General features: G+C 37.0%; 4 protein-coding genes across 6 annotated transcripts; 2 read left to right on the forward strand and 2 right to left on the reverse strand.

Moving 5' to 3' along the window:
* The first annotated feature begins 2464 nt into the window (after positions 1-2464).
* Positions 2465-6501, forward strand: LOC104806445 (protein NLP7-like). 3 transcript variants are annotated; one of them, XM_010531350.1, is made up of 5 exons: positions 2465-2887; positions 3355-3926; positions 4182-4229; positions 4324-5215; positions 5336-6501. In XM_010531350.1, the coding sequence occupies exons 1-5, from the start codon at positions 2566-2568 to the stop codon at positions 6304-6306; spliced, it is 2805 nt and encodes a 934-aa protein (XP_010529652.1). In that variant the 5' UTR covers positions 2465-2565; the 3' UTR covers positions 6307-6501. The 3 variants fall into 3 exon arrangements, with proteins under 3 accessions (XP_010529652.1, XP_010529654.1, XP_019057229.1); XM_010531352.1 differs by having other exon boundaries at positions 2465-2842; XM_019201684.1 differs by having other exon boundaries at positions 2809-2867.
* A 936-nt stretch (positions 6502-7437) lies between these two features.
* Positions 7438-9984, reverse strand: LOC104807003 (bidirectional sugar transporter SWEET7-like). The gene is made up of 5 exons (XM_010532117.2): positions 9912-9984; positions 9695-9731; positions 8587-8965; positions 7962-8081; positions 7438-7650 (listed from the first exon to the last, which is right to left on the reverse strand). Exons 1-5 carry the CDS (start codon positions 9958-9960, stop codon positions 7495-7497), a joined length of 741 nt encoding a protein of 246 aa, XP_010530419.1. The 5' UTR covers positions 9961-9984; the 3' UTR covers positions 7438-7494.
* Positions 9985-10995: 1011 nt separating this feature from the next.
* Positions 10996-14378, reverse strand: LOC104806446 (kinesin light chain-like). Its single transcript, XM_010531353.2, has 4 exons — positions 13690-14378; positions 12794-13407; positions 11908-12202; positions 10996-11525 (listed from the first exon to the last, which is right to left on the reverse strand). Exons 1-4 carry the CDS (start codon positions 14376-14378, stop codon positions 11282-11284), a joined length of 1842 nt encoding a protein of 613 aa, XP_010529655.1. The 3' UTR covers positions 10996-11281.
* Positions 14379-16886: 2508 nt separating this feature from the next.
* LOC104806447 (trehalase) lies at positions 16887-20508 on the forward strand. Its single transcript, XM_010531354.1, has 11 exons — positions 16887-17648; positions 17728-17847; positions 17941-18056; positions 18141-18241; positions 18374-18483; positions 18645-18717; positions 18820-18981; positions 19226-19313; positions 19405-19504; positions 19594-19807; positions 20339-20508. The coding sequence occupies exons 1-11, from the start codon at positions 16975-16977 to the stop codon at positions 20414-20416; spliced, it is 1836 nt and encodes a 611-aa protein (XP_010529656.1). The 5' UTR covers positions 16887-16974; the 3' UTR covers positions 20417-20508.
* The last annotated feature ends 2838 nt before the right edge of the window (positions 20509-23346 follow it).

Consider the following 23346-nt stretch of genomic DNA (forward strand, 5'->3'; position numbering starts at 1 on the left):
TATGTATATATGTATGTATGTATGTATGTATATATAGCGTTAATCATGACGACAAAGATTACCAAGATCTCATTATATTGGGAAAATGCCACAAAGTGGGCGAGCAGTCATATGTGGCTTTCATGGTTTCCGACTTTGTCTGCTCGAATTATATTTTAGTATGGATTTGGATCTCTAAGTCTATATATATGCATGTATAAATTGTAATGGACGTACAAAATCTGACAAAAAAAAATCACATACGGTAAAACATATAATCTGGTAAATATTTTTTTATAACACTTTATGTTTGGTTTTTACCTATTTGTATAGTGGTACTATCCGCCACTATAAAGTTATAAACAACAATTAAGCAAAATATCAAAATGGCGAAAAGAAATACAACATCATCAATTATCTATTACATAAAAAAAAATGAGTTCGAATTATTACGGAAATAATGTGTGTAAAACTCTATAAAAACATATGATTCGCGTTTAATCTAAACCAAACGGTAAAATGGAAAATTAAATTTAACCTAGCCAAATCAAATCAAATTATAATTAGTTTAATTTTAAATTCGTTCAATATCTATAATGCAGGAACAAATTTCAAAATAAATAATTTCTTAGATCAAATTTGAAGTTAAATTGAGAGTAAACTATTTTTCTGGTTTCTAATTTTTTTTATTTGAACTAACAAACAAATTTCGTTTGGTTTTATTTGTATATTAATATTTTATTCATATCCTTTTTACTACAGTTTTACTTTTTTTGTGTCCATTTAAATCTTGTTGGTTATGCAAAATATCACACAAAATCCGACGTACATTGACTACACAATATTTCATATATATATATATATATATATATAATTTTAAAATCGAGATCGTGGCTCTCGAAATTTAAAGATGCCTCACGTCTTCGGTAATGGGATGTGCAGTCTTCCACGTGTCAAATCTCCATTATTTATGCATAATACTCCTTTTTCTTTCTTACAAAATTAATACGACATCAATAAAATTTTATAAAAATGAATAATTTTCTCACGTCCCATATACAAATATATGGACCGACCTGGATGCCAATTCCTCTCGTGGTCCCGCATACACGGTAACAAAGACTTGCCATCATTGAGCGATTCTTTTATAAGTTGTTTTCATTTTGTACCGCAGTCATTTATTTGATTTTGTTTTAGTTAAGTGTTATATCAACACAAGTTCACAATGATGATTTGGTTCAAAAGCTATATATAATAAATCATCTTTTTAACAAATTAGACATTTCGTGATCTTTACATTGTAACTTGAGAAGATTGTTGAGATATATAAAAAGTATTATAAGATATATAGTATCACGAATATTTTATCAAATATAGAAAATAAAGATTTTGAAAGATTTATAAATATTTTGATATAATATCTAATTTATTTATTTATTTAGTTTGAGACTCTTATATATTTATAGTCTATTTGATTATTAATAAAATGTCATATCATTCTTCATATTTTTACGAATATATCTTGACCGATTAATATTATAGTACAAAATTCTAAACTATTTTTTTCTAAAATTTATATAATATTTTTCCTAATTTTCAGCGTTTTAGTCAATCTTTTCTTCAGATAAAAAACACCAAAATTATTGTATATACCATGATGTTTTTCTCCAATATATACCATGTTTACGATTTAAAATTGAATGTAATGTACTAAGATGCTTATGTCAAATTGAAATGCATACAAACTTACAAATATGTGACCAAGTCCACAAGCATGAGGAAAAAAAACACAAACACTTAGATACAAGTGGCATAATGAATCAAGTGGAAATTCAATATTTAAAAACCTAGTTACATAAAAACCCAATATTTAATTATGCATTATGGGTGAATCGTATTAATTTAGATAGTAGTAGAAAAGTGGGTCCATTGTTTTTTTCGTATGGACTCTATTCAACTCCACATTGCTTTTTCCTCCAAAAAGGCATTACGTAATAATCTTTTTTGTTTTAATAAACGTTATATCGATACATTATCACGAACTTTATATTATAAGGAATTAAGACAAAGTAAAATATGATTGGCGCAATCCCACGAAATGTTTTCCACGTGTCGTCAAAATGGACAAAGCAAGATTGACTGAGAACTAAAAATAATTAATACATTATAATTGATGGGGTTAATAGGTTAAAACATAGTTAATTACGATGATAAAAGTAAAACCTAGTTAGTTTTGTCTGGTGAAATAAGTGAAAAATTAGTGAATAATATAATATAGAGGAATAATTAATAATCAATGATTAATAATTAAGACCTCAGGCTCAGGGTACAGTTGTGATGTGAAGCAGAGAATCGGTTCTCGATATATATTATCCGAAATGTTTTTTTGTTTATTTTTGTAATATTTATATTTATTTAATTATTTTTGTTTGATTCTGTGATATTATGGAATCACACTTGCGAATTTGACCTTTCTTGTTCTCTCATCTCCTCTATCTATCCAAACCAAGAGAGATCCAGCGAAGAGGATTTGCAGCCGAGAACTTTCCCGGGAAAATTTTGAGCTGTTCCAGAAAGTCCCAGAAAATGTGCGAACCTGATGAGGATAGCACCAGAAACGGCGCCATTCCTCCGCTACCGAGGCCTCGGGAGCTGCTGATGGATTTGGACGATCTGGATCTCGACGGTTCCTGGCCGTTGGATCAGATCCCCCACCTCTTCTCGTCCAATCAGTTCATCTCTCCATTCGTCGTCTCCTCGTCCTCCGAGCAGCCTTTCTCACCTCTCTGGGCGTTTTCTGACGGCGGAGGAACCGCCGCTGTTCCCACCGCCGGCGACGACGAGAAGCTCAGCCCCAACTCCGGTGCTCCTCCTTTCCGTCTCGCCGAGTATCCTATCTTTCTTCCTTGTTAGTCTTGGCCAACTTCTAGCTTCTTTTTCTTTTCCGTTACGTTGTGCCCGAGTCTTCAGCAGCGAGTCCATAAATTTCCTTCTGATCCATGAGTCCTCGATGCATCCCTGATTTATTTATTTATATATTTTTTTTTCTTAATTTGGAATTTCCTTCTCGCCAAGATGTGCCTTGAAATTCGAATTTAATTCTGCTCATGGATTGGTTTGATTTTTTCTGGTTTTGACTTTGTTTCTGCTTCCGTTCAGGCGATTCTGTCAATACGTTTCTTGCTCTTTTTGCCTTAATTTTCAGCAAATTCTCACGCTAGCTTTCCATAAACGATCTTTGCTGTCTGAATATCTCAATGCATGTCCTGTTTATGATTTAGAGTGTCATATCACCAGTTCATCTCAATACCGAGCTTTTTCGTTGGATGTCTAAACTCTAGAATCTGAAGGTGAAGAATTCTTTGATAACCGCAGGTGCTGCTTCTTCCAAGGTCGAGAACACAGCAGAAAGAGACAGAAATGTCCAGTTTCCTTCTCCATTAACGGGTCTGGCCCCTCCGGAGAACACAGACAACTACTGTGTCATCAAAGAGAGGATGACTCAGGCGCTTCGTTACTTCAAGGAATCAACCGAACAGCAAATCCTGGCTCAGGTCTGGGCTCCCGTGAGAAAGAACGGTCGTGAATTGCTGACGACTTTGGGTCAACCCTTTGTTCTTAATCCTAACGGTAATGGGCTTAACCAATACAGGATGATCTCTCTCACGTATATGTTTTCTGTGGATAGTGAAAGCGACATAGAGCTCGGACTCCCTGGTCGTGTTTATCGTCAGAAATTGCCCGAATGGACTCCGAATGTTCAGTACTATTCCAGCAGGGAATTCTCTCGGCTTGACCACGCCTTGCACTACAACGTGCGAGGTACCCTTGCCTTGCCTGTCTTTAACCCCTCTGGTCAGTCTTGCATAGGTGTTGTCGAGCTTATAATGACCTCAGAGAAGATACACTATGCCCCTGAAGTGGACAGAGTCTGCAAAGCCCTCGAGGTTCGATTCTCTTCCCTCACACTCACTTCCGTGCATATATACAACTCTTGCTTCATGGCTTCGTGTTTGTCATCACCCGAATCTGGAACATGTCTGAATTCACAAGTGTTTAAGTTGGTGTTCTCCCCTCTCGTGTTATCTCGAGAGGGAGAGAATCGAAAAGGATGGGGTCAATTCCGTGCAACATTGAAGCTCTTTACCTTCATAGACCGCTTTGTTCCTCAGTAATGATAACATGGTTAATAACTTTTGCAGGCGGTGAATCTGAAAAGCTCTGAAATACTTGACCATCAAACCACTCAGGTTAGCCTACAGCTTGTGTACTTTGTTTCCTTGAGTACGGTTTAAGACGCGAGTTCTCAAAGCATTTTGTTTCTGTTGATTCCTTAACGCCCAGATATGTAACGAGGGCCGTCAAAACGCGCTCGCTGAGATTCTTGAGATACTGACGGTCGTATGCGAGACCTACAAGCTTCCTCTGGCTCAAACCTGGGTCCCATGCCAGCACCGGAGTGTTCTCGCCAATGGTGGTGGTCTAAAGAAATCCTGCACCAGCTTTGACGGCAGCTGCATGGGCCAGGTCTGCATGTCCACCACCGATATGGCCGCCTATGTTGTGGATGCCCATGTATGGGGATTCAGAGACGCCTGCCTCGAACACCATCTCCAGAAAGGCCAGGGTGTTGCGGGCCGAGCCTTCCTGAACCGCAGCTCATGCTTCTGCCGAGACGTCACCAAGTTCTGCAAAATTCAGTACCCGCTGGTCCATTATGCGCTCATGTTCAAGTTAACCAGTTGTTACGCGATTTGCCTGCAGAGCTCTCACACGGGTGACGATGACTACATTCTCGAGTTCTTTCTTCCTCCAGCCATTACAGATAAAAGCGAGCAAGATTCGCTGTTGGGTTCTCTGTTGGCAACCATGAAACAGCATTTTCAGAGTCTGAGGGTCGCGTCTGGGATTTCTTTCGGCGAAGAAGCCAATGAAGTGTCGGTTGAATTCATCGAGGCGTTACCGGATAAGAAGCTAAATTCGAGAATAGAATCTATTCATGTACCCTCCTCTGGTTTTGAGTCAAATGTGGGGGAAATGCTGTTAGATCCTCAGCCCGTGGTTCCTTCCTCCGAGCCAGTGAAAGAGACGAGCAACGTGGCCGATGATAATGGCGTAGTTAAAGAGATGAAGAAGCCAGAGAGAAAACGGGGAAAAACAGAGAAAACAATCAGTCTAGATGTTCTTCAGCAGTATTTCACTGGCAGCCTCAAAGACGCTGCCAAAAGCCTCGGAGGTATATACATTTTATCTTTTCTGAACCTAACTATAATATTTATTATAACTATTATTGTTATTGAGATTTTATCTGACGAGCAATGTTCGTGAATGATCAAAGTTTTTCACTTTTTTTCAGTTTGTCCCACGACGATGAAGCGAATCTGCAGGCAGCACGGAATCTCACGGTGGCCATCTCGGAAGATCAAGAAGGTGAATCGTTCGATCACCAAGCTGAAACGTGTGATCGAATCAGTTCAAGGCACGGATGGTGCCCTCGACCTTACTTCCATGGCCGTCGGTTCCATACCTTGGACAAACGGCCAAGCCACTGCCCAGCCGCTCAATTCACCCAGCGGCTACAAAGAGCCTGAGCCACCAAAGAACAACGATTCAACCCACAACGGCTCAAATGGTCACAGCCCTCATGAACCACATGGTTCCCCACCTAGCAACGGCTGCAAACCATCACGGACCAGGGATGACAGCGTTGGGACCCCGACCTCTCACGGTTCTTGCGAAGGCAGTTACCGGGATGAAATGAAAGCCCTAAACCCAGAACCGATTTTCATGGCTGATGTATCTGCAGCATCGTTTTCAATGCCAAACCGGATTTTGGGATCTATCGAGCCTTTTCGGGGAATGCCCATTGAAGAGTCGGGGAGTTCCAAAGATCTGAGAAACCTCTGCCATTCCGTAGCGGCAGATGAGAAGTTTCCAGAATCGAACTGGCTAAACAACGGCAACAACATCTACGTTCGTCCAGAGGAAGAGGCCATGGAAATTACTCGTGTAGCATCAGGGTCAGAGACGAGAAGTGTAACCATCAAGGCAAGTTACAAAGAAGATATAATAAGGTTCAGAATATCATCGAGCTCGGGTCTAATGGAATTGAAGGAAGAAATCGCGAAAAGGCTGAAACTTGACGCAGGTACGTTCGATATCAAGTATCTAGACGATGATAGCGAATGGGTTTTGATAGCTTGTGATGTTGATCTTCAAGAATGTCTCGATATCTCGGGATTTTCTGGTAGCAGTCTCGTTCGGCTCCTGGTTCAGGACGTGATGGCGAATCCCGGGAGCTCTTGTGAGAGCACCGGAGAGTTGTGACCAGAACCATGGCTCTTGTAAATAACTGTTAGGGTTTGGTATTCGGGTTTTCATGTAGCACAAGAAAAGAGTTGGAAGCTCATTAGGCTTAAGGATCAAGTATAAATCATTTGTTTGTATGTGAGAAGAGGAGGATCAGAAATAACTTTTTAACTGTAAACTAACCAAAGTTTTCTAACTTTTCCTTTTTCCGCCCCTTTGTTTTTTTTTTACCTTTTTGGCCCTTTTCTTTTGTTTTTTTTTCCTCTTCAGGAGAAGCTGAATTTTGTGTTTTGGTTAGTATTTGTTTGTTATTTATCTTCTTGTAATAAGACCCATCCCATGTACATTAATTTTTGCAGGTCCGTCTTTACAAAATTTAACTTATTATTAATTTAAATTCAACCTTAAATTAAATTCATAATTTCTGAAATAAATCAATACTAAATTAAAAAATTTATTTGAAAAATTGAAAATCAGTTATATTTAATAAGTTTTATTTTATTTTTTATTATTATCATTAATATGTAAAACGTTACAAAGTTTATTTATTATCGTTAAAAAAAATTATTATATAAATTAATAAATTTTCAAAATTAGTAAATATTTTTATTATCAAAATCTTTTATTATATAAATTTATAAATTCTATACTATTAAATAATTTTAATAGTATTTATCTTTATTATATAAATTTATCATTTTTATTAATTAAAATTTTATAAAATGCATAGGGTCAAAATTTTTCAAAACCAAGGTTGGTCTATGATTTTGTCACATTGTTAAGATATCTATAATTAGTTTATAAGCATCACAAATATATATTTGTGTGAACATTGGCTTTGAAGATGTAACAAATTGTTGTTAACTATTACCCTCAAGCCCACATAATACAACGTATTCAGATTTTTTATATGATCCAAATTTGGATATTTCAACCGGTAAAATGGAGACGCAAAACGTCTATCCCGTTTTGAATTCAAATTTTAAGTTTGGAGAGAGTGTATATAATTCAAATCATAAGTTTACCTCTCGAGATTAGTCCGGACCTTTTAAAATATTAGATTATTCAAAAAAAAATTATTTATATGGCTATTACGAAAACCCCCACATTAGAATACATATTTCAAGAAACATAAGGGATGCAAAAATAGGAAATTGATCGGACGGTAGACATCGCATCAGACACCGAAGCCAATGGATGATTATCTTAAGAGTAGGTGTGGGTGGTCACAGAGGATAATCCCACTTCACCTTTGCCAGACTGTCGTTGCCTCTCTTCCATTATCCTCTGAGTAGACTTGTAGAATGCTCCGTACAGTATCAATTGGGCCACCCCAAATACACCCCCAATCACATTTGGTATCTATAGCCCAAACAATACAAAAAAAGCCCATTTAGATATAATTTATTCAAAAAATAAAAAAAACACAAACAAAAAGTAATTATTTTTATTTTAAATTATATGTTTACGAATAAAATGTTCAATTTCATTTTTCCCCCTTTTTTTTATTTCTATAATTCGGTTTATATGCAATTTTAACTTATAGTAAAACAATTTATAACCATTTAAATTTGATATCGTTTCAATTTAAATACAATTATATATTATTTGGATGGAATTCAGTTTATTTAATAACCACCCATAATCGCAGTACATCAAGATTGGTAACTTACCGCAATGAAGGGGTCAAAAGGCAAGCAAGAGTAAGTCGTCCACGTAACAGCGTTTGCAAACGCAGCCAGCGACAGCAGAAACGGCATGTACTCCACGCTTTTTGTTTTTATCACCATTTTCTTCAAAATTCCATGCAACAAAATAAACTTATAAATATATATATTATAATAATAACGTCATAAAACTATCATGATTTGCAACAAATAATACTAAGAAGGAAAAATCTTCATATGGTTAACACAACTTTACAATCTTTACAAAAAAATCATTTTACAAAATATATCAAATAAATAGCTAAATGTTTAATTTGATATAATTGATATCTATTTTAAATTTATATCTTAAATATTAAAATATTCTAAATAGATATCTTAACTCACGAAATCGATGATAATTCTCAACATCGATTCTCTAACGACGATGTATAAATTAGATATTAATTTTTAATATAAAAAACGAATCGAGATTGTAAATTATTTTCGATTTCGTGAGTTGAGTTATCGATTTTTAATATTTGAAATATCAATTATATCAAATTTAAAATTTTGATATTTACTTGATATATTTTATAAAATTGAGTATTTATATGAAATTTTATCTAATTAAAAAAAGAAATAAACGTACCATAACCGATAGAGGTGAAGCATACATCATGACGTTGAAGACACAACACACGATCCCGACGAACATGGTACGTTTGTGGAAGGTGTGGAAGACAGTCATTGTCACGGCGGCAAGTATGGCCGCAAACGCAATCTCGGCGGCTACAACCGCGATTATGGTCAAACGCTGTTTGCGGTCGGAGAAGAGCAAGAATATGAGGAGGAAAGCGATCTCGATTGCAAGTCCTGCACCGTTGATTGTGATGACCAAAGTGCTGTCGGGGTGCACCATAGGCAGCCCGTAGAGGACCCAAACCAAACAGTTCATAAGCGTCGCCAGGTACGGTACTACCGAGTACTCCTCCACTGACTTGTTCTTCACTATCCGTACAAATGTCGGTCTGTTTTTTAAAATTATATATAAAAAAAAAAGATTTTTATTATCCTTTCCTAGTCATATCTGTTCATATTTGTTAAACAATAATCACGTGAATATGATCGTTACCACTAATACTAGTTGTAATAATCGAATATATGATTTCATTGCATATTAAACGAAATTAAATTGAACTTGAACTTTGGATCGATTCCATTTTTCAAATATCATATTAAAATGCAAATGATATTAGCCAAAGTAATATAGAAATACGGCAAATATATGTATAGATAGAGTTGGTTTATTCAATTTCTATTCTGATTAGGTTCGGTTATTTTATTTTTAAAAACTTATAACCATCTTATTATATTAAATTTGGTTCACTTTTGATTTTGGTTTCGGTTTTTATTGACAAAAATATTTATTTGTAAAAAAAATCAGTTTTCAGGTTAGTTTTTATTTGGTTTGGTTTCAGATATAATTTTTTGATTTTAGAAAAATATAATGATTTGGTTTTTATATCAAATTCAGCTCGATTAAAGCCATGTATTATTCGATTAGTTAGATTCAGGTATTCGATTATTAACCAAATAATATATATATATATATATATATATATATATATATATATACATTGGTAGTAGTTCTCTTTTGGTACAAATCACCTAAAATTAATGCCAAAATGCTTAGTATCAAGTTTCATAAAAAAAACAAATTTTAATATAAAATTATTAATCAAAAGTGACAAGCTCACATGGGTGACAAGAACAAACACATGGAGATGGCGTTTCCTGAAAATATACAAGCCAAAAATGACAGATTCAAACATATAATCGTTAGTACAATTAAAAAAATGAAGATATATATATATATATATACGCGAAGTAATTAATTGAAAAAAAAAATTCTAGACAAAAAAATATTGTTGATTCTTGCATGTTTATTTACAAAAAAAAAAAGATAGGATGAACCTAATATGCCGAATATCTTCCGAGCCAAGTCCATTTGTGTATGATTCATTTTCAACAATTTTCTTTCGATGATGATGATGATGATGATGATGATGATGATGAAGAAGAAGAAGAAGAAGAAGAAGAAGAAGAAGAAGAAGAAGAAGAAGAAGAAGATATCTGATATTTCAAATGCTTCTTATATAGGGAGTAGAGAGGGCTGTCAAGAGGTTGAGGTAATTAGGAGATACAAAAGCAACTATACGCACATAATATTATATATAAGCATAAGCCTTGATGGTTGTACATATATATATATATATCGTGCCTGTTTATATTTATGATGTATTTTTCCTTTTTTACATATTATATTATGTACCATGGTTCTCAAAAAGCGAAGGAAAGAATCTTTTAACATTAAAATCAGCATTTGGATTCTAGAGCTAGATAAAGAAATTCCAGTACATGTTTTAAGAGTACAATTTAATATTATAGTATATATATATATATGTGTGTGTTTTTAGTAAATTAATTATTTTGGATATACATGAATCATATAGAAATACTACTTTTTTTAGATCTATAATATTTTGATTCTTTTAAATTTCCGCCTATATATTTTATATATTTTGATTATATAGAAATAATACTTTTTATAAAAAGTCTAAAACTAAAAAATAGAAATTTTTCGCGCGACAAGTTTTTGTGTAAAACCTAGCCGCCACATATCCTTTTTTATAATAATATAATATATATTGTGACACGTCGATTATTGATGAGCGCGGGGATTGATCGTCAGCGTAGGAAGTACGGATAAGGAGCAACACATACACACGCGCGTATATATCTAAAAGCTTTTTTTTTGGTAAAACACACACACACACATATATATATATATATAAGCTTTTAATGAAATTACTAACCTTTTCTTTATAAATATCGCATGTAATATCTTTTGTTTATTATGTATCATTAAAATGAATATGATGGTAGAGACCTAAATATTTTATGCAATAAACAGTTGGACAATAAATTTTATACAATTAATTATTATTATTATTAAACAAGGTACTCTATAAAAAAAAAAAGATGTTGACATAACATGAAAAAGAAACGTTAAATGAAACAGATGAAGGTGAAAATCATTTGAGAAAAAGAAAAAAAAGAAAAGAATTAGAAACTCGAGATTCTCACAAAACTCAACAAGGACCACCAGCTTGACAAATGCTACAACAAACCCCAAATAAACAGACACTGTACATACAATCAGAGAGGCCCATTTCATGCTACAGCGTCCGAAAAAGGCGCAATCATATGATAAGATATATATATATATATATATATATATATGCGTGTGTGTGGAATTGCGACGCATGTCGTGTGAATATCAGTCAGAACTTGAACCCGAGAGAGGGCCATCTCTTGGCGGAGGAAGAGTCTTTCTTGGCGGGTCGGGGGGCGTTCGGATCGATCAGATTCTGAAGGGATTTGGCTTTGCGGTTTCTGGACCTTCCGGCCTCCTTCAGAAGCTCCGCCAATCTCCTCTTCTCTTCCTCGAAGTCTGGATTCGCTATCCCCAGCTTCTCTTCCCTCACCTTCACCACCTGCTCCAGCATCTCAATTGCCTTCTCTATCCTGCAACACACCAAAAAAAAAAACCATACCCTTTTCACAAAATGTGTATATGTATGCATGGGTATCATCAGCGCAAACCAGTAGCAGTTCCATTCCATGGCAACCCATTTCAGTTCGGTCCCTTGCAATCACGAATGATATGGCAAAAGTTTCATTCTTTCAATTCTCATTGACGCAAGAAAAGGGCATACAGCAGTTATGCCAGTTTCATCATCCGTTTCCTACATCTCAGTGCAATCAAACCCATCCAAGTTCTTTTCTTTTTACCACATCGATCGACTCCCATTTTTTTATGGCATATAACAATGGAATCCCATTCCTTTACCAGTGTTTTAATCTCAAATGGATCGGTTTTGGTGGGTATTCACTGAAAGGGGCATACCTTCCCATGGCGTCGTAGGTGGCAGCGAGATTGCTGTAAACACCGAGGGTGTCCTGATCGCATGACCCTCTTTCACTTTCAAGGATTGATTTGGATTCTTCAAACAGTTCAGCAGCCTCATCGATCTTGAAGAGCTGAACGGAGGCCAATCCCATCTGGTTTAATACCACCCCGAAGAATGCAGATCTCCTCTCCCCTGCCGCCCTTAGCTTCATCACTGCGCTCTCAAATGCATTCCTCGAATCCTCGTACCTTCCCAACATGTAATACATCACTCCCATCCTAGCCTCTAGCCCTGAGATTTTATATAATGCAACTTTAATGTGTCAGAAGAACAAACTCATATCTCAATTACTATGACGAAATTGTTCATTGCCCTCTGATGGGACAAACTTATATCCTGATGCATACCAATTACTATGACGAAATTGTTCATTGCCCTCTGATGGGACAAACTTATATCCTGATGCATACCAATTACTATGACGAAATTGTTCATTGCCCTCTGATGGGACAAACTTATATCCTGATGCATACCAATTACTATGACGAAATGATATAGGAAAAAAGGGTTCTTGGACATGGGGAAAGTCGCTGTGTATGAACAAACTCATATCTCAATCACCAATCAATACAAAACACAAACATTGAATGGGTCTTGATCTATTTTCCTACTTCTCTGATATGCATTGGATAAGCTTTTATAAGATTTGCCTGCATGATCTTTAACGTTATGACATTAACCGAATCCCAATTAAACTTTGATCATACCCATGAACTTTGCAGCACAAAGATTGGAACTTTGCCACACAAAGATTGCAACTTTGACTATAATTCAAGATCAAAATCACATGGCTTCTACGTAGCAATTCGACAGATGATTTACCTGCAATGGTGCTCTGCTGTCCTGGTTTATCCTCGAGCAACTTCATTGCTTTCTGAAGCAGCTTCAATGCCTCCTCGGGTTCATCCACTGACTCGTAGATCGCTGAAATCTCTGTCAATCCACCGGAAATTTCCTCCACAGTCGTGCCAGGAACCGGCTTGTTGTATATCCTCAATGCATTCTCGCAGTAGGACTTGGACTCGCGTAGTTTCCCTGTCCTGTGGTATAGCTCAGCCAACCTGACAAATACAGAAGCTACCAATGGATGGTTCTCACCTTTAGAGGACTTGAACACAGTAAGAGCCTTCTGGTACGAGAAAACAGCCTCATCAAACCGGCAAAGCGCCATGTACATGTTCCCGATGCTGACATCAATGGAGGCAACCTCAGATTCTTGTCCGTTGGCGATCATGGCCATGCTGGAGAGGACGAGGTGTTCAAGGGCATTTTCGTAATCTCCTTTGGCCTCACAAATGATGGCCATGAGCCTCCGGTCAGCCGCCTCCTCCAGAGAGGCCGGCTCGCTATGTGCCCGGTGGATTTCAAGAGTCCTCTTGCACAACTCCTCTGCTTTATCGAACTGCATTGCCTGAACATAAGCTTCTGCTAAGTACCTGAAAACATTATGAGATTTTTTTTTTAACTTCAGAATCAGCTTTCATCAAATACACTTCAAATCTCTATGCTTCTCTGGTCAGAAAAACCAAAGGAAATTTCAGACAGATTCAGTCGCTAGAGGGTTGAGTCTAAACCAAAGTTATAAACTTTCAGAAAACCCATCAACTAAATACGGCATCACATTGATTATTTGCTAAAAAAAGCAACAGAAAATGCAGAGTTTTTTAATTGCACGGTTAAGTTTCCGTAATTACGACGAATATCAAGGAAAGAAGAACCTGCAAGTTTCTCCTACTCGTGGATCCGTATCACCCAGGGTCTGGATCTGGATCTTCAACCCTTCCTCGTAGGAAGCGATGGATCGATCGATCTGACCCAACATCGAGAACGTATCTCCGAGCTGCATGTGGCCGGAAAACGCCGCCAGAGCATGGTCGGATCCTCGGGTCGGATCGGGAACCTGGATGGCCCGCTCCAGCGGTGGGACCGCCTCCTCGAACCGGCCGAGGCTGCAGTAGATGGCGGCGAGCACGTGGAGGCTCATGGCGAGGTCGAGGACGGGTCCGCCGTCTCCACCGCCGGGGACCGCGGGCGCAGCGGCCGCGTAGCAGCGCTCAAACGACTTGGTGGCGCGGATCGCGTAGTCTAGGGCTTTGTTGGGTCCTTCGCCGGAGGCGATGGCGTCGCGGGCGAGCTTTAGGAGGAACGGGCCAAGATCCGGGTTGTCGAGGGACGGATCGTCGGCCGCGGCGGCGGCGGAGGATAGACTCGGCGAGCCGGGTTGCTTTTTCCCGGGTCGACCGGGGGAGGGTTTGGATCGGGATGGGGTTGGAGATGGGGACGGTGGCTTCTTGATCGGAGTCCGGGGCGGGTTCGCGGGTTCGGGTGGGAGGAGCTGAGTCTCCGGCACGGCGACGCGCAACGGCGGCGCGTCCGCCGGAGTTTTGATTGAGACGATACCCGGCATTGCTGATGTGTCTGACAGAGAGGGCGAAAATGGTGATTTGGATTTGGATCCAGGGGGAGACCGAGTGGAGAAGGAGACGACTCGGTCAGTGGTCAGTGAGAGAGGTTAAGGGTAATATAGTAATATTCTTTCGAATATGGAGGAGATAAGATAACAGTCACTGAGTGGTCAAGTGGTAATTTACTTTTTAACCCGAGGGTAAAGGGGTAATATGCTCAAAGACGTGATCTTCCCCCCCCCCCCTATATTTTAGTTTCTTTGATTTTATATGTTTATTATTTAACAGTTTCCTAATTTAATATTCACCATAAATTATGCCTACATTAGACCATCACGTCTTCTTGATTTCCCTTTGACACTTGCTAGATGATATTAAACTTTTACTTTTAATAAAGTATGGCAACACTTCACAAGCTGCCGCGTGGAGCTCTCTCATTGGCTGATATATTGGTCGGTACATGCGGTTGTATCTATCCCTTGTGCCAGTGAGTAGTTCGCGGGAAGTAGTAACCGTCAAAAAAGGACGAAACTTTCATCTCGCGTAGATATTGTCAAAACCGATGCGATTGCGCCACGTGTCATCCACGGAAAAGAAGGGCCTATTGCCAGCTGTAGAATAAGAATAATATTAATCTTATTGTGTGAATAATAATAATAATATGATGATGGCCTGGCTTGACGGTCCATGTCACCATAATCAGCAACAAAACACCACCTTAATTCATTTGATTTGGCCACTAATCCGTCCTTCATTAATGTTGAATAAATAATCGATGGTTTAAATTACGTCTCGAACGCGAAGATTTTGGTCCTAAACTTGGAAAAGACGAGAAACTCAACCATGAACCACCAACAAATATACCTTATTTAATTTATTTTCAAAAGATAGATAAATGGTAATTAATGTTTTTGAATTCACTCATTACTCGAAGTTCTCAAATCCGTTGTTCTCAAAACTCTAATCGAAACCGGTAGCCCACGATGGATGAAGACAGCATCAGCATACTCACCAAAATTTTTGGTACAGTTTGATTCGAAAATGATATCGAATTTTTTTTGTTCGGTTAAAAACAGTATCGAATTTGTCTATTTGATTCACGATACCAAATTTTTCGATACGTTTCAATTCGGAAACGATACTGAATTTTTCCGGTTTGCATATATATATATATATATATATGCATATACATATATATATATATATTAAAATTATATATATTAATTTAAGATATATAATTTTAGTTAATATGTAGTGAATTTAATGGGTTTAATAGATCAAAATCGGTTAACCATTTTAAAAAATAATCAAATAAATTAATCTATTTGAGTGTCTAATTGGTCTAGGTCGGGTCAAGCCACCCATCATCCGACCCATTTTTACATCTATACTTCCGTCACATAATCAACAGATTCAACAATAGATTTGATTTTATTTTTAAAATTTGTTGTTTGCTAAACTATTTCTTAAACTTTTCTTGTATATTTAATTTAAGTTATATACTATAATTTCAAGAATTTGTTCTTTATTTTAAAAATGAGTGACGGATTCAAATTCAAAATCAACGAATTCGTAGGAATCTGAATCTATTGGGAATTCACAACCCTAATTCGTTTGGGTGTAGGCTTGTTTACGTTTTTTTAATATGATTTTAAATTAGGTTTATCTTGGAAAGAACGAAGCCAATAAGGTTGGCGAAAAAGAAGAATCCAACCGGTCAAACACATGTACATATACACATATACATATATATATATATATATATATTCAGTCGCTAGAGGGTTGAGTCTAAACCAAAGTTATAAACTTTCAGAAAACCCATCAACTAAATACGGCATCACATTGATTATTTGCTAAAAAAAGCAACAGAAAATGCAGAGTTTTTTAATTGCACGGTTAAGTTTCCGTAATTACGACGAATATCAAGGAAAGAAGAACCTGCAAGTTTCTCCTACTCGTGGATCCGTATCACCCAGGGTCTGGATCTGGATCTTCAACCCTTCCTCGTAGGAAGCGATGGATCGATCGATCTGACCCAACATCGAGAACGTATCTCCGAGCTGCATGTGGCCGGAAAACGCCGCCAGAGCATGGTCGGATCCTCGGGTCGGATCGGGAACCTGGATGGCCCGCTCCAGCGGTGGGACCGCCTCCTCGAACCGGCCGAGGCTGCAGTAGATGGCGGCGAGCACGTGGAGGCTCATGGCGAGGTCGAGGACGGGTCCGCCGTCTCCACCGCCGGGGACCGCGGGCGCAGCGGCCGCGTAGCAGCGCTCAAACGACTTGGTGGCGCGGATCGCGTAGTCTAGGGCTTTGTTGGGTCCTTCGCCGGAGGCGATGGCGTCGCGGGCGAGCTTTAGGAGGAACGGGCCAAGATCCGGGTTGTCGAGACATTGTCTGCAATTGAATGATTTAATATGGTGTGTTCTTGCAGCGGCATTGAAGATGTCATCGCCAAGTTTTCCCAGTTAACTCCCCAAGAAAGGACGAAAAGGTTTATTATGTAAGACGTGTGAATTCCTTCTCCTCTTTCCTCGAGAATCCAAATCGGATTCAATCACTTTTCCGAATGAAATTTCTCCGTTACGACATAAAACCATGAGAACCTTGTCCCCTTCCCGTGGCCACGCCCTCTCTTCCTCTGTAATTCCCACCGTTAACCCTAGACGACGACGACGTTTGTTGTCCGTTCTCTTCTCCTTCCTCCGTCTCGCTTTTACTGCTTCCATGGCTTCCGGACAAGAGTTCAAGCCTCCGTGTTCGGACACGGACTCCGGTCCCGTGGTCCCCACCACGCCACTTGTCACTCTCCTCGAGCGCCTCCAGCAATATGCCCTCCTCTCCTACCCGAACTCCTCCGCCATTGACCCGAAATCCTACGTCGACTTGTCCCTCAAGCACCGTCACGACCTCCCCGCCGCCGAGTTAGCCTTCTCCAAACTCACCGGGTCACGTATCTCGCCGCTTCCGATCCACGAGCTCGAAGCGTTCATCGGAGAGTACTTCGACGGTGCAGGGGACGATCTGGTGTACCACGAACCGGATGATTTCGTCCCCGAGCCGCTAGGGTTCCTGCCCAAGGTGGAGAACGAGGAAGTGAGGGCTTGGGCTCGTGAGGTTCACGCGCTGTGGAAAAACTTGAGCCGGAGAGTCTCTAACTCAGTCAGAAACTCCCCGGACCGGCACACGTTGCTTCCATTGCCGGAGCCAGGGATCATCCCCGGTTCCAGGTTCAGGGAAGTGTATTACTGGGATTCTTACTGGGTCATCAGGTAAAAGCTCCGATCATTACAGTAACAAACCGCGTTTACTTGTGACAAAAGTAATCATAATTCTGTGTTCAATGTGAAGAGGACTTCTTGCGAGTAAAATGTACACCACGGCGAAAGCTGTAGCGAAGAATCTGATTTCACTTGTGGAGACTTACGGCTATGTTCTCAATGGGGCAAGGGCTTATTACACTAACAGAAGGTGGATGAACCAAAGTGCAACACTTTCTTGTCTATTTGCCATGAAAATCACCTTAATCTTTCCATGTGGCTCTTGTTTGTGTATTGACATCAGCCAACCACCTCTCTTGAGTTCGATGGTTTACGAGATTTTCACCCGAACTGGCGACAGAGAGCTTCTCAGCAGATCTATCCCGGTTCTTGTCAAAGAGTACGAGTTCTGGAACTCGGGTGAGTCCGTGAGATTACATGTTTCGTGATTTCCGCAATATTTTGGTAAAGGTTTTGTATCTAATGGCTTATCATTCTCCTTAGGTATGCACAAGGTGATTATCCGGGACCCTCTCGGTTGCAATCACACATTAAACCGCTATTACGCGATGTGGAATAAGCCACGGCCCGAGTCCTCTGTATTTGTATGATTCCCTATTCCCTTCCAGCTTTGCCTTAACACTATGGTTTAGTATTTTGAGTACGCATATGAACTGGTAGTAACATCCCCGGGGGAAGATATATCGATCTCTCCGCTCTGTTTTTGCTTCATCCAGGATCACGAATCTGCGGCAAGGTTCTCGAGTGCGTCAGAGAAACAGCGGTTCTATCGCGATCTTGCCTCGGCAGCTGAATCAGGGTGGGATTTCAGCTCAAGATGGATGAGGTGAAGAGCTTCTTCCGCTTTACCTGTCTGTTCATTTTGCCCGGCTTTCTCATCTATATCCCGTGTCTTACGATATCTTCCACTCTTGTCTCGAGATCTCTAGATGAATCAACGAGTTTTTTAGTGAGGGTTTTGGGGTTTTAAGCTATGAAATTCTGCAGGGACCCTTCTGATTTCACGACTTTGGCCACAACATCGGTCGTGCCCGTCGATCTAAACGTCTTCATTCTCAAGGTTTTCGCTTGAAACCCTCTTGCGGAAACCTCTTTCCGATTCATATTTGGTAGAATAATACCCATTCTCATACAATATATTATCCATCACTTGTTTCTGCAGATGGAACTTGACATAGCTTTCTTGATGGAGGCTTCCGGAGATAGAAATGGTTCCGAGCGTTTTCTCAATGCATCGAAAGCGAGAGAGAAGGCTATCAATGCCGTGCTTTGGAACGAAAACGCGGGACAATGGCTCGATTACTGGCTTACCTGCAATGCTGAAGTAAGTTTACATTACACGAGTCGGTTCAAAAGTTCGAGTGTTTTTTCTTCGAAATATCGGGTGCCGTCAACCGAGCCGTATTCGACAAACACTTATGAGTGTGGTAATGAATATCTGATTCACGAGCTTTCGTTATCAAGATTGTCTCGTCTCGATTCATATGACGAATGCCTCCCTCTTAACTTTGGAAAGTTTCGAATAGAATCTCTGACGATATTGCCTCTGTTTGTGTGAGTGTCTTCAGGAAACTGAAACGTGGGAAGCTCAGAAACAGAACCCAAACGCTTTTGCATCTAACTTTGTCCCAGTCTGGATCAGTCCGTACAACTCTGGTACGAGGAATACAGTACAATTCATACTTACATATGTATGTCCTGTAATCGTTTTATCGGGTTAATGCTCCGGTCATGCCATGTTATGTAGACGAAAATCTGGTCAAGAAAGTCGGGAAAGCGCTTCAAGACTCGGGCCTGATCGCTCCGGCCGGAATAGCAACCTCCTTGATCAACTCAGGGCAACAATGGTATTATATCTAACAATGCATTTGAACAAAAAAGAGCATCTAAGATTCGGTTTTCGGAGGGATGTAATCGATGGAATGAATGGAAAAAGGGATTTTCCGAACGGATGGGCGCCACTGCAGCATATGATAGTCGAGGGATTGGCGAGATCGGGAGTGAAAGAAGCGGCGGAGATGGCTGAGGAGATGGCGAGAAGATGGATCAGAAGCAGCTATGGCGTGTACAAGAAGACAGGAACAATTCATGAGAAACTCAAAGTGGATGAGTTCGGTGAATATGGTGGTGGCGGCGAATATAAGCCCCAGGTAACTCTGCCCCCATACGATTATTTATTTAGTTTTAAAAAAATTCGTATAAATACACATATCAATTAACATCTTTAAAATTTCTAATAAAATACATGGATTTTTAGAGAATTTTTGTTTAAATCATGAATTTTACCAAAAAAAAAAACAAAAAATATCATGAAATTTTATAAGAATTCTAAAAAAACTACATTTAAAATTTAAAAAAACGACGTTAACTGTTATGTAATTTTGTAGAGTGATTGTTAAATTAATGATTTTAACCAGAAATTAAAAAAGTTATACATTTTTTGAAAATTTTAAAATTATGGAAGGTGATAACAAATTTATTTGTATTATGTTTTTCCTTTAATATTCCATTGTGATAGAGATAGTAAATGATTTGTAAGTGGTAGTAATCTGAAAATGTAATAGGGTGTATAAGTTGCAAAACAAAACTATCGGGGCTAAATGTGGGTTTTATTAACATTTTAAGGTTTTGTTTTGTTATATTTTTTAATCTAATAATTGAAATTGGTGATGAAAATGCAGACTGGGTTCGGATGGTCCAACGGGGTCATATTGACGTTCCTCGAGGAATTTGGATGGCCTCGTGACCTCGCACCGTAGATTAAGGTATACTTTTATCGTATAGAATTGTTAGGTTAAATCACGCCAGTGATTTATAAATATTGAATAAATATTTGATGATGAACAAATTATTTTTACGGGTACTAACCATCTGTTATAAAAAAAATATATAAATTTCGGATTACATGTAAAAGTATTGATATTGTATTGCGTACGGATATAATAAGATTAATAATGTACGTCACTTAATATTGTTTAAGGAGATGATTTCCACATAAAATATATAATAAGATTACAAGAAGATGAAAGGGAATTTTATAAAAGCTGGTGGGTTAGTTGCTATACATAGTTTTGGATTAAGCTGACAACAAAAACTTTTTTTGTGTTAATTGTGTAATTAAAAAGATTTGGGTGGGGTTATTATGGTACTTTAATACCTGTTTCTTCCTAAACCATTTGATAGATTCTCCCAATGATCTGAGAAAAATAACCTTTTTAAAAGGTTTTCTGAAAATGTTTTTCTATGCACAACTTTCACTCGTATATTTCTGATTTTCTATACATTTTTAATGCAGTTTGATTATAAAATCTTCATTATTTTGTTGAGATAAATCATTTATTTTTTGGACCCGCCTTGCTTTTAATTAATAGGATAAAACTTTACTATGTTCCTTCCAATGTAAACTGTTTCCGAAATATATAATTGACTTTGCAATAAATATTTCAATATAAAGACTTGCTAATGTGTTAGAAAATATGCTAAAACACCTAGTTATTGATTATCTATAGCAATATCCATAAAAAGATCCAAACAATATGAGAATCATATTTGTGTGATGGTGAACACTTTGCAATGGATGAATGTACTGGTTGGTCTTGCAATTCTGAATAATATATTTAAATAAAACCTAATTAGTAATTAACCTTTAAATTTATTTACACAACAAAAATGAAAATACAAGATTACAAGATGAATCCCACCAAATCCAAACTGTCAATATATATATATTGGAAATCTTAGTTTCGTGAAGGGCCATGCCACGCTAAAGAGTGGCAATCATTGAAGAAGTTGTACTCCTCCTTTCAATTTAAAAATATTAAAAATATTAAAAATCTTTTAAAAAAATAAAATGTTTTTCACTCAATTTCCTTTCATCTTCCACTACATCATACAATAAGCTTTTAACAAATAGTTTGAGAAAAAAAATATTTTCATAAATAAAAATAAAATAAAATCATTCAAAGAAATTTGCGATTATAAATGCAAGGAATCAAACACCTAATTTTGTCGCTACATGGTTGGGAAATTTGGGTAAGTGGGAGGCAATGACAAGATGCCTCGTTTCATTAGCAGTCTCTAATTAACAATTAATCAACTATCAAAAGGGTTTTATTAGTCAAATCTAGTCGGCAAAAAATACAATCAGTTAATTAATTATTGGGTTTGCTAATTAGTGATGCCTTCTATTTTATTTTATATAAGAAAAAAGTGTATGTATGATTAAAAAAAATTGCTAGATTAGATAGAGAATCTTCGTTTGATATAATAAAATTACACCGGATAAATCGTTACCTAATAAAAGTAATATATAAAATATTGATGAAAATTTTAAACTATATATATAATGTTAACTATGTCTACTTAATAGGTAAATGTTAAACATTTTTTTACCTCTTGATTCTAACTTAAGTTAACAGTTCTTCCCTATCTAGTTTCATAAATATAGAAACCAACACTATTTTACAAGAGATATATATATATATATATATATATATGGTTATTTTAGAATTTTTTAAAAATATATATTCATTTGATTTTTTGTGAGATACATTTTCTAAAACAATTTATTTTCTATTTTTTAATTATTAAATTCAATGACATCAAATAATTAATCACATTATTACATTAGAAATACATGTATCTGAAAATTATATTCTTGGGGATATGCAGCAAATTTATTCATTGACAATCCCCTTCGTGGACTGACATGGATCACTTTATTATTCATCCTTTTTATATTTGTTTTTAAATTATTATTTTTCTTATATGATTATTTTTGTAAGCCACAAATTGTCCCATGACACCTTTTTAGCTTTGATAAGGAAGAAGCCATTCCACACGTAATCATTTGTGCGGAAACTTTTTTCAGAAAGGCAAAACTCAGCAAAATAATAATAAATAAATAAATCAAATAAATTGCAGGGAAATTCAGATACAGACCATATACAATTATCATAAGTAAAATCATATATATGAATTTCAGGTCTAATTTTTTTGTTATTTGCTTGTTATGTTAATACATTTTCATTTACGCATAAAATAAATAAAACAGTTGTATATATTTTTATAATATAATGTGGTAAAGCAGAAAATAAATGTGATGACAAAAAATGGTCCCTCGTTTAGGTACGGGCAAATGCAAGTGCTCCAGTAAGCTGGTTTTCCATTATCTATATATTTTTCCTTCTACTTTTCCCATTGTTTCTGTTCATAACAAAAGGCCATATATATATATTCTTATATTTCTCAATTTGTAGTAGTTGCAGAAAATTATAAGATTAATTATACTATCCAAATACTGGTTTCATTTTCGACTTTTTTCGAATTTAAGATTTTCCCCCAAAAAAGTAGACTCATTCAATTTTTTACTTTTCCATATCTTTACGTTAGATTCAGATTCAATTATTAAAATACATTAATCCAAAACATTTTTATATTAGTTTTATTTTCATTGGAATTCGTTTAATTTTATTTTAAAAAAATCATGTATAATTGGTTTTAAAATAAAAATCGTGTCATATTATGTATCCTTTTGTTAAAATATATTCACAACAATTTCATTGTTAAACATGTTTACCCATGAATAGTTTCACACGAAGATTTATAAAGTTTATATATATATATATATATATATATATATATATATATATATATATATATAAGAGAAGATAGAATATATATATAAATA

The sequence above is a fragment of the Tarenaya hassleriana genome, unplaced genomic scaffold (assembly GCF_000463585.1).
Source record: "Tarenaya hassleriana unplaced genomic scaffold, ASM46358v1 Cleome12, whole genome shotgun sequence".
NCBI classification, from domain to species: Eukaryota; Viridiplantae; Streptophyta; class Magnoliopsida; order Brassicales; family Cleomaceae; genus Tarenaya; species Tarenaya hassleriana.